Source organism: Geotrypetes seraphini, chromosome 6 (assembly GCF_902459505.1).
Source record: "Geotrypetes seraphini chromosome 6, aGeoSer1.1, whole genome shotgun sequence".
In the NCBI taxonomy this organism is placed as follows: domain Eukaryota; kingdom Metazoa; phylum Chordata; class Amphibia; order Gymnophiona; family Dermophiidae; genus Geotrypetes; species Geotrypetes seraphini.
In genome coordinates, this window is record NC_047089.1 from 56,115,440 (window position 1) to 56,129,932 (window position 14,493).

At 42.3% G+C, this 14,493-nt stretch overlaps 1 protein-coding gene across 3 annotated transcripts in view; it reads right to left on the reverse strand.

Annotated features, from left to right (window-relative positions):
• The window catches only part of POSTN (periostin), a 137,849-nt gene that overhangs the window by 10,431 nt on the left and 112,925 nt on the right, over positions 1–14,493 (reverse strand). For 2 of the 3 annotated variants that reach the window (XM_033950367.1, XM_033950366.1), the window contains exon 20: positions 8,284–8,364. In XM_033950367.1, coding sequence (XP_033806258.1) covers positions 8,284–8,364 — 81 coding nt within the window. Of the gene's footprint in view, positions 1–50; positions 132–8,283; positions 8,365–14,493 lie in introns of all 3 variants that reach the window. The other variant, XM_033950365.1, reaches the window with a different exon arrangement.

Here is a 14,493-nt window from a genome sequence, read left to right on the forward strand (position 1 = left end):
CCAAACACCACAACCTCTTAGAAGGGGTTAGTTGCCAAATATTCACTAACCTCCCTGAAGGAACCTTTTCATTTCCTCTTCTTCAAATAAATCAGTATCACCTTCGATCAACTTGGTAATCTTGGTAACTTCTGATAGGACACATGTTTATGGTATACATATTTATAGTACAAATGTGGTTTAGTTAAGAGACTTTTCCAGGTCATAAGTAGAAATGATCTAACCCCCTCATAAACTATGCCCGATAGCACGGGCCGACACGCTAAATGCTCCAACGCCCATAGGGATTAAAAGGGCATCGGAGCATTTGCTGCACGTCATTCACTCCTGGAAGGAAGCCTAAATGCATTTCATTACAATTTTCTCCATAAATACCTTTAAAACTAATTTAGGATTCAAAAAATGGGTACCTAAAAATGTAAATTAACATTCCAGAGAAAAATAGATGGAAACATTTCAGGAAATTTTAGAGTGCTCAAAAAACAAACAACTTGTCTTCCCCGGATAACCATGAAAACTCATAAAATAATTCCTGGTGTAGTACTTAATAACTTTCCCCTCCTTAAATTTCTAGCCTACACACTCCTACCATTTTTGGCAGGTTACAATAAATGTGTAAATGTTTTTAAGATAGGGCTTTCAGTTCAATGAGCATAATAAATGTTCTATGCTTTGCCAAAATAATTCAACATTTATCATACACAATTTTCAAATCTACTTTGAAATTAAAAAAAAATGTGTAGGGGGGGCGCTGTTGAGCCCGACTGGGATGGTCGCTTGAACAACTAGCTCCAGCAACCTTTCTTTACTTTTTGCTCTTTTGCTGCAATATTTTCGTTTTTCACCCCTCTAATTACCACCTTCAGCTGTATGAACTATGGCTTCAACTACTAAGGGCAAGAGACACAAGCCAGACCCACCTTCTCCGGCGAAAAACTCCAATTCAGAGACTTCTGATACTGCTGCATCTCCCTCCATGTCTGACTTGTGGGAAGCAATTAAAACAGTTCAAGAACTTATGACAGACACCAAAGATGCAATATCGGAGCTTAAAGAAGATCTGGCAGTGATTCACACTGATTTGTCTTCATTTAAATCCAAATTGGCTGATTTAGAAATCAAATCGGCAACTACGGAGGCTAATGTTAAAGCACTTCAGGGCCATGTGAAACGCACGCTGGCCCTGGAGAAAGATATGGAAGACGCGAGTAATCGTTCTCGCCGGAACAATTTGCGTCTTTTGGGGGTCCCGGAAGGGCAGGAAGGAAACAATATGGTCACCTTCCTCGAAGCGTTCATCCCCAAACTGCTGGATCTTTCATTCACCCACGACTTCGAGATTGAGCGAGCCCACCGGTCGCCATCTTCCAGGCTCCCACGCGACCGTCGACCGCGACCCATCGTGATGAAAATCCTGAGATACCCTCAAGTTATTGCTATACAACAAAAAGCAAGATCTATGGCTCCCATTACTTATGAGGGTAACCGGATTCTTATTCTCCCGGATCTTCATAAGAACACAGTCAAAACCCGGCAGCAACTCCTAGCATTCCGTCCCCAGCTAAAGAAGATGGGCGCCCGCTTTGGCCTCTTTTATCCGGCGCGGATGCGGGTGACATATTTAAACCAAACAAAAGACTTCACTGATCCGGAGCTTTTGGCCACCTACATAGAAGAAACTTCGCCCACCCCGATTGACAATGTGTGAGTCTGATCTGCCCTGCTCTGCTAGCAGACGCATGGCTGTGCTTTAAAGAGTGACTCTCTACTTCAGAGCAATGGAATTTTCCTCACCACGATGCATTACTTCCTTTTGTAATTATGGCTCAAGTTTTTTTTTCTTTTTGCACAATGTCTGCCTACTCTCCTTACCTCTACTGCACTCCTCTGCACCACGAGCTGACAATGTGCTCTCTGTTTGTTTCCTTTCCCGCCTTGGGCCTCGGCACCATTAGATTTAATGCTGCCTGCATCTGTCTCTGGAGCCGTGTTCAGCTCTCTCTCTCTCTAGCCTCTCACTGTGTGCGGCTGCCTTCTGCTTTCTCCTCGGTCACTCTGACACCTTGTTTTCACTCACAGCGTGCTCCTGTATCTGTTCAGCCCTGTTAGTTCTGCTTCAACTGTTTTTGCTACCTGGATTGTTATGACTGGTTATCTTTCAATTAGCCTAATAGGTCAGTTGTTTACTCAAGGTTTTACTGCTTGAACTTGCTGATATCCTGTTTTTGTTTTCCTGCAGCAAGAGCTCCTGTTTTCACAGTCTTTGTCAATAGGTTTGCTGGTGTGTGCTGTCCTTCGGCCTGGGCCTTGGCTTTGGCTTCTCAGCCCACCCATATTTTATGGCCTGCTGCTATTTAGCAGGGGGCTTTCTCACCTTTTCCAGTATATTTTATTGCTCTTTACTTCTTTCTCTCTTTATTGGTATTTCACTGATATTTATCACTCCTGTTCTATTTACTACAGATATGTATGCAGTTTCTGATGGGTATTTCATTCCTTATATTTTATATGCAGACAATTATCAGATTATTTTTATTATCTTCAAATGTCATTATCAATAACATCTTTGAATGTCAAGGGTCTTAATAATGTAATAAAACAACGGAAGTTAATATCATATTTGGATGATATTAAATCTGATGTTATTCTGCTACAGGAAACTCATCTTAATTCTGCTGACTCTGCCAAGTTTACCAAACGTGGTTTTCTTCCTCCCCTTTTCTCCCCTGCTGAGGATGGTAAGAATGGTGTCATTACTCTGGTGAGACAACATCCCTCCATTTCCACACTTTTTAGCTCTCATGATACACATGGTAGATGGGTAAGTGCTAAGCTTTCTATTTCCAATCATGCATTGCGAATCATTAACATCTATGCACCTAATATTGATTCTCCAGATTTCTTTCATAATATCGCCAACCATATATTGCAGGATCCAGATACTCCCGTAATAATAGGGGGGGATTTTAACCTCATTTTGGACCCTAGTAGGGACCGGAAATCACACGCCCCCTATAAAAAATCAAAATCATGGTATGCATTGCATGATATTATGACTCAGTTACAACTAACAGATCCTTGGAGAATCCACCATAGGGATGATGAACAATTTACATTCTTTTCTGCCCCCCATGCCACATACTCCAGGATTGATTATTTCCTTGTCAGCACATCTATCTTAACACACATTCTTTCATCTGACATTCACTCCATAACTGTTTCAGATCATGCTGCCATTACAATAAATTGCACACATTTCTCCCTAGAACCTCGCAGTAAGCAATGGCGGTTTAATTCTTCACTCCTTGCTGAGGACCATTTTTCGGATTGCATTAGTGCTGCCATTGAAGAATTTTTCAAATTCAACATTCCCACACATACTAATTGGATTGTTACCTGGGACGCCTTTAAGGCATTTATTCGTGGCACTATTATTCAATTCTCAGCCAAACTTCATTCTTCTCAGAAAACTGCACAACGGGATCTGGAATCCCGCATTCGTTTGGCTGAGTCCATCCATATCTCTGATACATCTAATATACAAGCTCTAACTGATCTTCGCAATCTGAAATTGCAATACAACTCTCTTTTAAGCTCCTCTGCTGCCAACTCTGTTTTTGTTCAAGCATCCACATATTACGCCGACAATAATAAACCGGGTCATCTACTTGCAAACTATCTGAAAAAATCTCAAAATAAGATTACCATATCTTCTATTAAAGATGTATCTGGGCAGTTATCTACAGACTATTCCTCCATCTCTTCTGCCTTCCATGATTTTTATCAACAACTATATTCATCAGAAACCTCCCCCTCTATTCCTCAGCTTACCTCATTTTTATCTTTTCCCCATCCTTCACTCTTACCTACCGAGACGTCTCCTCTCTCCTCTTCTTTCTCTGCTCAGGAACTCCAGGACGCCATTAACTCTCTAAATTCGAATAAATCACCAGGCCCCGATGGCATTACTGTTGAGTTTTACAAGGCCTTTCTTCCTGCTCTGCTTCCACATTTGCTATCTTTCTTTCAGTTTCTCTGCAATCAGGGCGATTCTTCAGGCTCCTTTACAGAGGCTACCCTTATTGTGTTTCCCAAACCCGGCAAAGACCCCCAAGATGTCAAAAACTATAGACCTATCTCTCTAATTAATGTGGATGCTAAAATCTTTGCTAAAATTCTTGCTACCCGGCTCCAATCTGTTCTTCCATCTCTTATCTCCCCTGATCAATCTGGCTTTATCCATAACCGATACTCCTCCAATAATACCCGCCTTTTGTCACATATCATCCACCACACTACATCTCATCCAGACAGACTCTTGATTATGGCCCTCGATGCTGAAAAGGCCTTTGATCGCCTAGAATGGCATTTTCTTTTTCATATTCTCCGTTGGTATGGATTCCCAGATCCTTTTATTGATATGATCAAAGTTCTATATTCCCACCCGACGACTCGGATTATGATTAATGGCCGTACCTCGCAACCTTTCTATCCATCCCGTGGCACCAGACAAGGATGTCCCCTATCCCCATTACTTTTTAATCTCGCTCTGGAGCCGTTATTAGCGGCTATCAGACACGACCATAGAATTAATGGCTTCCAGTCTGACCAATTTTCAGTTAAACTCTCGGCCTATGCAGACGACATCCTGCTCTACATCACCCCGGACTCTCTTTCTCCTGTTCTTGAACAAATTAGACAGTACTCAGCCATATCTGGCTATAAGCTAAACATAACTAAATCAGAAATACTTCCGCTAAATTGCATCGATGTCCAAACTGATGCAATTAACTCTGGCTTCATATGGTCCCCTACCAAAATTAAATACCTTGGTTTATTCTTTGGTCCTACTCTCGAATCCACATTGAAACTTAATTCTGATTTCATCTTCTCTATCATTCACACTTGTACTTCCAAATGGTCCCCCCTCAACCTCTCCTGGTGGGGCAGACTCTCTACAATACGAATGATGATAACTCCCAAAATAAATTATGTTCTCAGTATGCTTCCATGTCTTTTTTCTCCCTCCATCTATTCTCGTATTGAGCGTCTCCTTTCTTCCTTCTTGTGGCACAACAAACAGCCCCGGATTGCCTTGCGTAAATTAAAGTGTCCTCGGGACCAGGGAGGTGTCAACTTCCCTAGCTTTCGGGAATACCATTATGCTTTTCTATTATCTCAAGGCTCCCTATGGTCTAATCTTTTCCTCATAAGCACACCGCCCACGTGGTTATCCTTAGAGCATTCTTTACTCGATCCGTACATCATGCAACATGCTCCTGCCATTCCTCTGCCTTCAGAGGCCAAACGCAATCCGATTTTACATAGTACTTGGCAAACACTTAACCATATTGACTCCATCTCAGAGAACAAATTAGCTGATTCATTAGCGGCACCTATTTGGCATAATCCCAAACTTAAAATTGACAATTCCGTGGTACTTTGGAAATCTTGGCAACAGCAAGGTCTCTGTACTATTGCGCATCTTATCAACGCGAATAAATGGATTACATTCTCGGACATTATGGCAAAATTCCATATCCCTCCCACCCAATATTTTAATTGGATTCAGCTGCATCATTGTCTTACTGCGAGGTTCTCATCTCCCGCATCCTTGCATACTACTCCTGACCTCCACTCAAAGATACAACTTTTCTCTGCTTCCAAAGGTCAATCTTCAAATTGGTACAAGTATATGCAGGCAAAATCATATCCTTTCCTCATCGAATCCATCTCTAAATGGGATCCGATGTTGCAATCCCCTATTACCGAGCAATTATGGTTGGCGTTATGGCCCAGATTATTTAAATCCCTTCACTCAGCCTCTCATAGACAAACAGCTCTTTTCCTCTATCATAGAGCCTTCTGGACTCCTATTAAATCAGCCAAAATAATGAAGTCCTCAGTTAACTCTTGCTGGTCTTGCAAAGCATCTGAAGGCTCCTTGCGGCATATGCTCTATGATTGCCCCCATTTGCAGATTTTCTGGAATTCGATCTGGCACACGATTTCTAAAATTTTCTCTATCACTGATCCTTTCTCATTTGATATTTTGATTCTGGGTTCCTCGGCACTCACTGCCCATCTATCTGTGTATCATGACCGCCTTTTTACCCTTTTATTAATTCTAGCCATTCAACTTATTTTACATAATTGGAAAGATTTTACAAAATTAGATTATAACCAATGGTGGAATTCAATGTGCCTCCACAATAAATTTGAACGACATATGGCTGACCGCCATAAATCTAGAGCGACTTTTGATAAAACTTGGTCGATTCTGGCAAACATCAGCACTTAGACCCTTGACCATAAACAGGATCATTTACCTATAGTATTCTGGTTTGATCTTTCCTTTATTTTCTCTTTATTTTATTTCATACTATTTTGTCATTGTCTGCTGACGATATACAGTCACATGTGCACTGTTTTAGCGTGGACTATATTGTATCTTATCTCTCTCGATTTACTCCCTTCACTATCCCATACGAAGCTTGTTCCTCGTTCTTATAGGCTTTTATGATGTGCATACTAACATGATTGATATACTGTTTACTGTTCATTTATCTTGTTATTGCCACTTCTTATTATGTAATTGAATATACTGGATGGGTGTCATCACCCGGTTTATAACCTGTGCTTCCTTGGAAGCTCTTCTTTTTGTACTTCAGTTTTTTTTTTTTATGTTTTCCAAAAACCAATAAAAATTTTTTTGAACTGAAAAAAAAAAAAAAAATGTGTATTCACATTTTTTGTAAATTAATTTTCAATTTTTTTCCAAAATTTTCCATAAATGTTGCTACAAAATCTGACAAATTCACCTAGCAGATATGATGAAAATATTAAAATACTATCAGGCTGAAGTTGAACTCATATTGTTTGCACACTTTGAGATTCATAATCAAAACTTTAAAATGTCCAAACACCAGCCCAAGTCGGCACATGGACGTCCTAATAACAGGGATATCCAAGTGCCGATAATCAAAGTCAACTTTCTGGATGTTCAGCAGTAGTTCTAAGCTGCTGAGTGTCCAGAGCTCAAAGAGGTGTGTTGTTATGGGTGGGGAGGTGTGTTATGGGCAGGCATCAGTTGGGCTTCAACCTGGATGTCTTAAAGCAATAACTGAAGCTATCCCAGGATGTCGAGACTTAGACAAATGTAAAACAGGTCTAAGTGCCTCAAAGGTGACCAAACTGACAAAATGACCACTGGAGGTTTTAAGGCATGACCCCCCCCTTGCTCCCCCAGTGTTCATGACTCCCTTCCCTTCCCCCTGGCACCCCCCCAATAACCCCATACCTTCGAAGACAGTCCATCGGGAAGGATGCCCATTCCCTCCTGCCGGCAGGCCTGCCTCTTCATAATGGCAGGGCCTTCCCTTTCCCAGTGCATCCTGGGATATACTAGGGAGGGGCCTAAACCTCTGATTGTCCCAGGTACCTAGGACCCCTCCTATGGGAGGGGCCTTAGATGCCTAGGCCAATCGGGGCCCTTAGGGCTCACCCAGGCCCATCCTCTTCCATGATAACTTCCTGAAAAGGGGGAGGGGCAATCTGGAGCAAAGCAGTCTTGCTCATTGGAGTCTGAAAAAAAGTGTCAACACTTCATTCTAGGATGTTTCTCCAGAAAATAACCCCTGATGCTAATTCCTAGAAAGTCAGTAGGGGTGAAAATTTACAAAATAAAGCATGGTGAAGTATATTAATTATATGAATTAACTTATTTCCCCTTACTCAATATGGGATTTATTAACATAAACATCTGACAGTTGTCGCTTCAGTTGGGCCTATTTAGAAGAGTAATATAATATGTAAGTCAAAGATGCAAACTGAAATGAAAGGACTTTTGGACATATTGTCAAGCATCGAACATATCTAGCGGCATTCACTGTTCCTTCTAAGCTGAGTAGGAATCATCCAACTGCATTGCTGCCAATAGGGGATAGTGCTTCAATATTGTGTTTTCAATCACAAGAGACAGGCAGGCTCCCTGGAGTCCTACAATTATTGGCTGTCCCTCACCTTAGAAAATGTGATTGTGAAACAGCACCCCACACTGGCAGAACTATAGATGAGGGATGCCTGCTCAGCTTAGAGGGAACAGGGTTTCCATTGTTTGACACGTAACCCAATACTTATGCAATTATAAAACAAAACTTCAAATTTCATAAAACTGTTCTACATCTACAATGTAGTGGTAAATATGCTTGTCCTTTAAGATCTTTTAATCCTAACCACAGGGCATATATACTTCATATCTATGTTAATAATCAGAGGACCAACCTTTTTCAAGCAATTTCTTGAGGTATTCCTCATTAGTGCCAGTTCCTGTGGTAACAATTTTTGTATATTTGATTTCAGGTTCTAAAGAATATAAAAATGAGATCAAAGGATGTAAATGTAGGAATTGGAGCCTTTCTGAATTAACCATTTCAATTTAACACAAATCCAATATAAATAATGACCACAGGCTTGGTTAGTCCAAAGTATCTGGATTTAGACAGGTTGTAACAAAAAAGAAAAAGCAGAGAGGCCACAAAAGAACTGGATGTGAAATCTCAGAGGAAGTTTTTAGACAGCCTGGGTTGGGCACTTCTTACATGTGCACTTTCTGCAAATTCTCAAACAGATATTTTCACAGTTTCCTTTTGGAAATTAGCAAGTGCAATTATGTGCATTAAGGCCCAAATTCTGTATAGGATGCCCGGGAGAGGTGTCCTATACAGAATCGGACCTACACTAAACCCCGATTCTGTAACCGGCGTCCATGTTACAGGCGCTGGTTAGAGAATCGGGTTAGATTAGACACGGCTGCTACACTTATCGCGGCAAGGGATCTCTCTGCCGCTATAAGTATAGCGGGCCGCGGCCCCCTGTCCGATTGCAGGCAGGAGGGTACCCAACTCCTCCTGTCGGAACCCCGGAACCCCCTCCCCCCCAAACTGGTAATCGCCGGCAGGAGGATGCCCAACTCCTCCTTATGGAACCCCCAGACTTCCCTCCCCCCAAACTGGTAATCGCCGTCAGGAAGATGCCCAACTCCTCCTGGACCCCCGGACCTGGCACCTGGGCCAATCAGGCCTTAGGATTAGTGGGGATGGGCGTACCCGCTATGCCTAAGGCCTGATTGGTCCAGGCTTCCAGAGCCTGGGCCAATCAGGCCTTAGATTTAGCAGGGATGGGCCGGAAAGGGGCGGGCCCATCTCATTTCCACGAGGCGGGCCTGTCGGCTGGACGGCAGCAAGACCCGTCCAGCAGACCAACATTTAAAGGAGGAGTTGGGCTTCCTCCTGCCGGCGATTACCAATTTGGGGGAGAGGGGGGGGGTCTGGGGGGGTTCCGGCAGTAAGAGTTGGGCATCCTCCTGCCGGCGATTACCAGTTTGGGGGGGAGGGGGAGTCCTGGTCCAGGGTTCCGGCAGGAGAAGATGGGCATCCTCCTGCCAGTGATGGGACAGGCGGCCGCAGCCGCTATACTTATTGCAGCAGGGAGATCTCTTGCTGCGATAAGTATAGCAGCCGCGTCTACTTACAATGTAGACCAGCATTTTGCTGGCCTACATTTTAAGCGTCTCTTCCTCTACTAGGGAAACGCGTAGGGCCGCCCAGTTTCGCCTAAGGCCCTCAGGCGAGCTTAGGCGTCTTGCGGACCTCCCTAGGCTCCTGGAGGCGCCTTCAATATAGGCGGCCTGCCTGGGGAGCATTTTTTTAAAAAACGTGCATCCCGATTGGCTGATTAGACAGCTATAGGACGCCTATAGCTGCCTAAAATCGGACGCACTTTGTAGAATCAGGGCCTCAAAGTCTGCACTTTTTTTTCCCCAGCTAGGTGAATGCAAGTTATACATGGCTGAAGATTCAGCTAAAAAATAACCAGGTAAAAATAGCTCGTTATCTTTGCAGATTAGTACTGTATTTACATGCATATGTGCTCACCTACATTCATGAATGACTAATCTCCCTTTTTACTAAGCTATGGTAGAGGTTTCTACTGCATCCCGGAGCGCTAAATGCTCCAACGCTCATAGAATTCCTAGGAGTGTCAGAGTATTTAGCACCCTGGGCCATGGTAGAAACCTACACCGTGGCTTAATAAAAGGAGGCCTAAAATTTATGCATTTACTTGCAGCCTAACATTAGGTGGCTTTTTACAGAATTACTTCTTCTATGCATACTTTGCAGGGAAAATGAGTAATTTCCAAAAAGCCATTTCCAGATAAATAGCAACTGAAAACTGCCCTCTGGGGCAATGATTCCCAAACCTGGTCTTGGAGGTACCCCAGCCAGTCAGGTTTTCAGGATATCCATAATGAATATTTGTGAGATAGATTCATATGCACTGACTATACTGCTGGAAAATCTCTCTCATGGATATTCGTTGTGGATATTTTGAGAGCATGACTGGCTGGGGTATCTCCAGGACCATGTTTGGGAACCACTGCTCTATGGGAGTAATTTTGTGAGAACTCGCCTGTGTGCAAGTACAAGTTGTCCGTTGAAGTGTATTTTTTTTTAAAGATTTTTACAAAAAAGTTATCATTAGCACACAAATTCCAGTAACACACACTAGCAAAGGCATAAATATAATGCAAGTACTACACAGTATATGTTCCACTGTATTTTATTATGAAGGGTCTTCAAAAAGTTTAAGAATTTCATATTTTTGCGGGAAATAGTTGGGGTGGGACAAGTGGTAACAGTAATATAGTAAATAACGGCAGATAAAGACCTGAATAGTCCATCCAGTCTGCCCTGTAATCACATGCATTACAATTTCATGATTAAATTAAAATGTATTTTTTCTTTGTTATTTCTGGAGTTGCCATTGAAGCTCACTCCAGCCTATCCAAACCATCTCCTTTGCTGGATTCAGCCTGTGAAAGTTTGCTCAGTCATATTCTAATTAGTGATCCTCTGTGTTCATCCCATCCTTTTTTGAATTCCATCACAGTATTCCTCTTCACCACCTCCATCGGGAGGGCAGTCCAGGCATCCACCACCCTCTCCATGAAAAAGAATTTCCTAACATTACTCTTAAGTCTACCACCCCCTCAACCTCAATGTATGTCCTCTAGTTTTACCAATTTCCCTTCTCTGGAAAAGATTTGGTCCTATTTTAATACCTTTCAAATATTTAAATGTCTGTATCATATCATCTCTGTCCCTTCTCTCCTCCAGAGTATGCATGTTGAGGTCTTATAGTCTCTTCGCATACTTCTTTAGGAACAAACTCCCTACCATTTTTGTCGCTTTCCTCTGGACCACTTCAAGTCTTTTTATAACCTTGGCCAGATGCAGCCTCCAGAACTGAACACAATACTCCAAGTGGGGCCTCACCAACAACCTGTACAGGGGCATCAACACCTCCTTTCTTCTGCTGGTTACACCTCTCTCTATACACTCTAGCACTCTCCTGGCTACAGTCACCATCTTGTCACACTGTTTTGTCGCTTTGTCATACTGCTTTGTCGCTATTGCCCCCAAGGTCCTGCTTCCCGTCTGTGCATACCAACCTCTCGCGAGAGCGTGTCGTAGAATGTCTTGTGAAAAATGCATCGCAAAACAGGGTGATTATGTGGAAAAGCGATGTGATTTGATTTTGAGATATTTAATAAATAGTGTTTAAAAAAAATAAAAATGCAGGAACATTTTGAAGATCCCTCGTATGTATGGGCTTGCACTGTAACCCCCACCTCTGCCCCCAGTTGTGCATTTTTGTCCTTTACTCATAAGAAAAAGCTTAAGCAATTATCCCCCATTAGTATGGAGCTCTATCCCTTCATAATATTTCCACTATAATTTGTCCAGTGTCAAATGTATTTATAATGGCAAAGTAGCCCTAAGGGGCTGATTCTATATACAGTGCCTAAAAAACTAGTGCCGACCAGAATGGCATTTAGCACAATTTTGTTAAAGGAATGCACCATATATAAAATTCTGCTTAGCACCATACACATCAGTAACATTTAGACACTCATTTAGGCCAAGAAAAACCAGGCCTAAATACTTGCACCTAAGTTGTGCCCAGATCAGGCGTATTCTATAACAGTGCACTTAACATTTAGGAATGCCCATGATCCACCCATGCTCCTCCCTGGCTCAACCCCCTTTTGAGATTCATGTACTAGAACTGATGCGGACCAATTTATAGAATGTGCTTACCTAGTTGGGTATGTAACTTCTAATTATTTTATTTATCTATTGGGATTTATAATTAATGCCAATCAGTATCCATTATGATGTATTAATTGCAAATTATTGGCGCTGATTGGTTTGTTAAACAGTTAAGTTGCATGCGCAAATCACCTGTGCACACCAATTTGTGTACGGAATTTATGACGCTATATACAGAATTTGGGTGTAAGCATGCGAGAACAGAGTAAGTTAGAGTCTCTATGGGTCAAAATTCCAGGAACAAATGGAATGGAAATGAAGATCGGCATCTATTACCGACACCCAGGGCAGTCTGAAGAAATTGATGGAGAAATGATGGACGAGATTAAACGCAACTGCAAGGGAGGCAACGCAGTTATCATGGGTGACTTCAATTATCCGGGGATAGACTGGAACCAAGACACCTCCGGCAGTGGTAGGGAGACAAAGTTGCTGGATGCTGTAGGCGATTGCTTCCTGGAATAACTTGTCAAGGAGAATATGAGAGAACACGCAATTCCAACACAGCATCAGCAAAGGAAGATCTTGCTTGACGAACTTGCTGCACTTCTTTGAGGGAGTAGACAGGCAGATAGACAAAGGCGACCCGGTTGACACAGTATATCTGGATTTTCAGAAGGCGTTCAACAAGGTTCCGCATGAACGACTGCTTTGAAAAATTGCAAGCCATGGAATCGAGGGTGAAATACTCACGTGGATTTAAAACTGGCTGGCGGATAGGAAACAGAGAGTGGGGGTAAATGAACAATACTCGGACTGGAAAAGCGTCACGAGTGGAGTGTCGCAGAGTTTGGTGCTTGGACCCGTGCTTTTCAACATATTTATAAACGATCTGGAAATTGGTACAATGAGTGAGGTGATTAAATTTGCAGATGATACTAAGTTATTCAGAGTAATGAAGACGCAGGATTGCTAGGATCTGCAACGTGACATAAACACGCTTGAGAAATGAGCCACAACATGGAAAATGAGGTTCAACGTGGATAAGTTTAAGGTGATGCATGATGGTAACAAAAATCTTTTACATGAATACAGGATGTCTGGGGAGTTACTTGGAGTGACCCCCAGGAAAGAGACTTGGGAGTGCTGGTTGACAGGTCGATGAAGCCATCCCCAAAGCACGGCGGTGGCAAAAAGGGCGAATAGAATGCTAGGAATGATTAAGAAGGGGATCACGAACAGATCGGAGAAGGTTATCATGCCGCTGTACCTGGCCATGGTACGCCCTCACCTGGAATACTGGAATACTGCATCCAGCACTGGCCGCCGTACATGAAGAAGGACACGGTACTAGAAAGGGTTCAAAGAAGAGCAACTAAAATGGTTAAGGGGCTGGAGGAGTTGCAGCGAGAGATTAGAGAAACTGGACCTCTTCTCCTTTGAAAAGAGGAGACATGATTGAAACATTGAAGATACTGAAGGGAATAGACTTAGTAGATAAAGACAGGTTGTTCACCCTCTCCAAGGTAGGGAGAACGAAAGAGATAACTCTCTAAAGTTAAAAGGGAATAGATTCCATACAAACATAAGGAAGTTCTTCTTCACCCAGAGAGTGGTGGAAAACTGGAACACTCTTCCGGAGGCTGTTATAGGGGAAAACACCCTCCAGGGATTCAAGACAAAGTTAGACAAGTTCCTGCTGAACCGGAACGTATGCAGTTAGGGTTGGTCTCAGGGCACTGGTCTTTGACCTAGGTGCCACCACGGGAGTGGACTGCTGGGCACGATGGTCCACTGGTCTGACCCAGCAGCGGCAATTCTTATGTTCTTATGGTAGCCAGATTATCATATGTATGCATGTGTTTTCAAAATTTATGTAGCTCTAGGATTAGTTAGATGATTCATGTTGACCTTTAGTAAATGTAAGATCATTTTTTACGTCAGGTGCTTGCTTACCAAGTCTACTACTACTATTATACAACAACAACTACTACTACAGCTACTACTATACTGCTGCTTCTGCTTCTGCTACTACTACTACACTAATTCTATACTACTGTAGCTTCTACTACTACTATACAATAACAATTGCTACTACACTACTACTACTACTAGTAGTAGTGGATTATTGTATACATAGTAGTAGTAGTAGTAATGGGTTATTATATACATAGTTTTAAATATACTAGTAGTAATACCTTCAGTATAGTAATAGTAGTAGTGGGTTATTGTATAACAGCATGTGTATATTTTTATGTGTATTACTTTGGAAACCACTGAGATTCCTGGTGGTATATAAAATGTTTAAATAAATAAATAAATACTACTGCTATACTGTTACAATACTGCTGCTGCTGCTGCTGCTGCTGCTGCTGCTGCT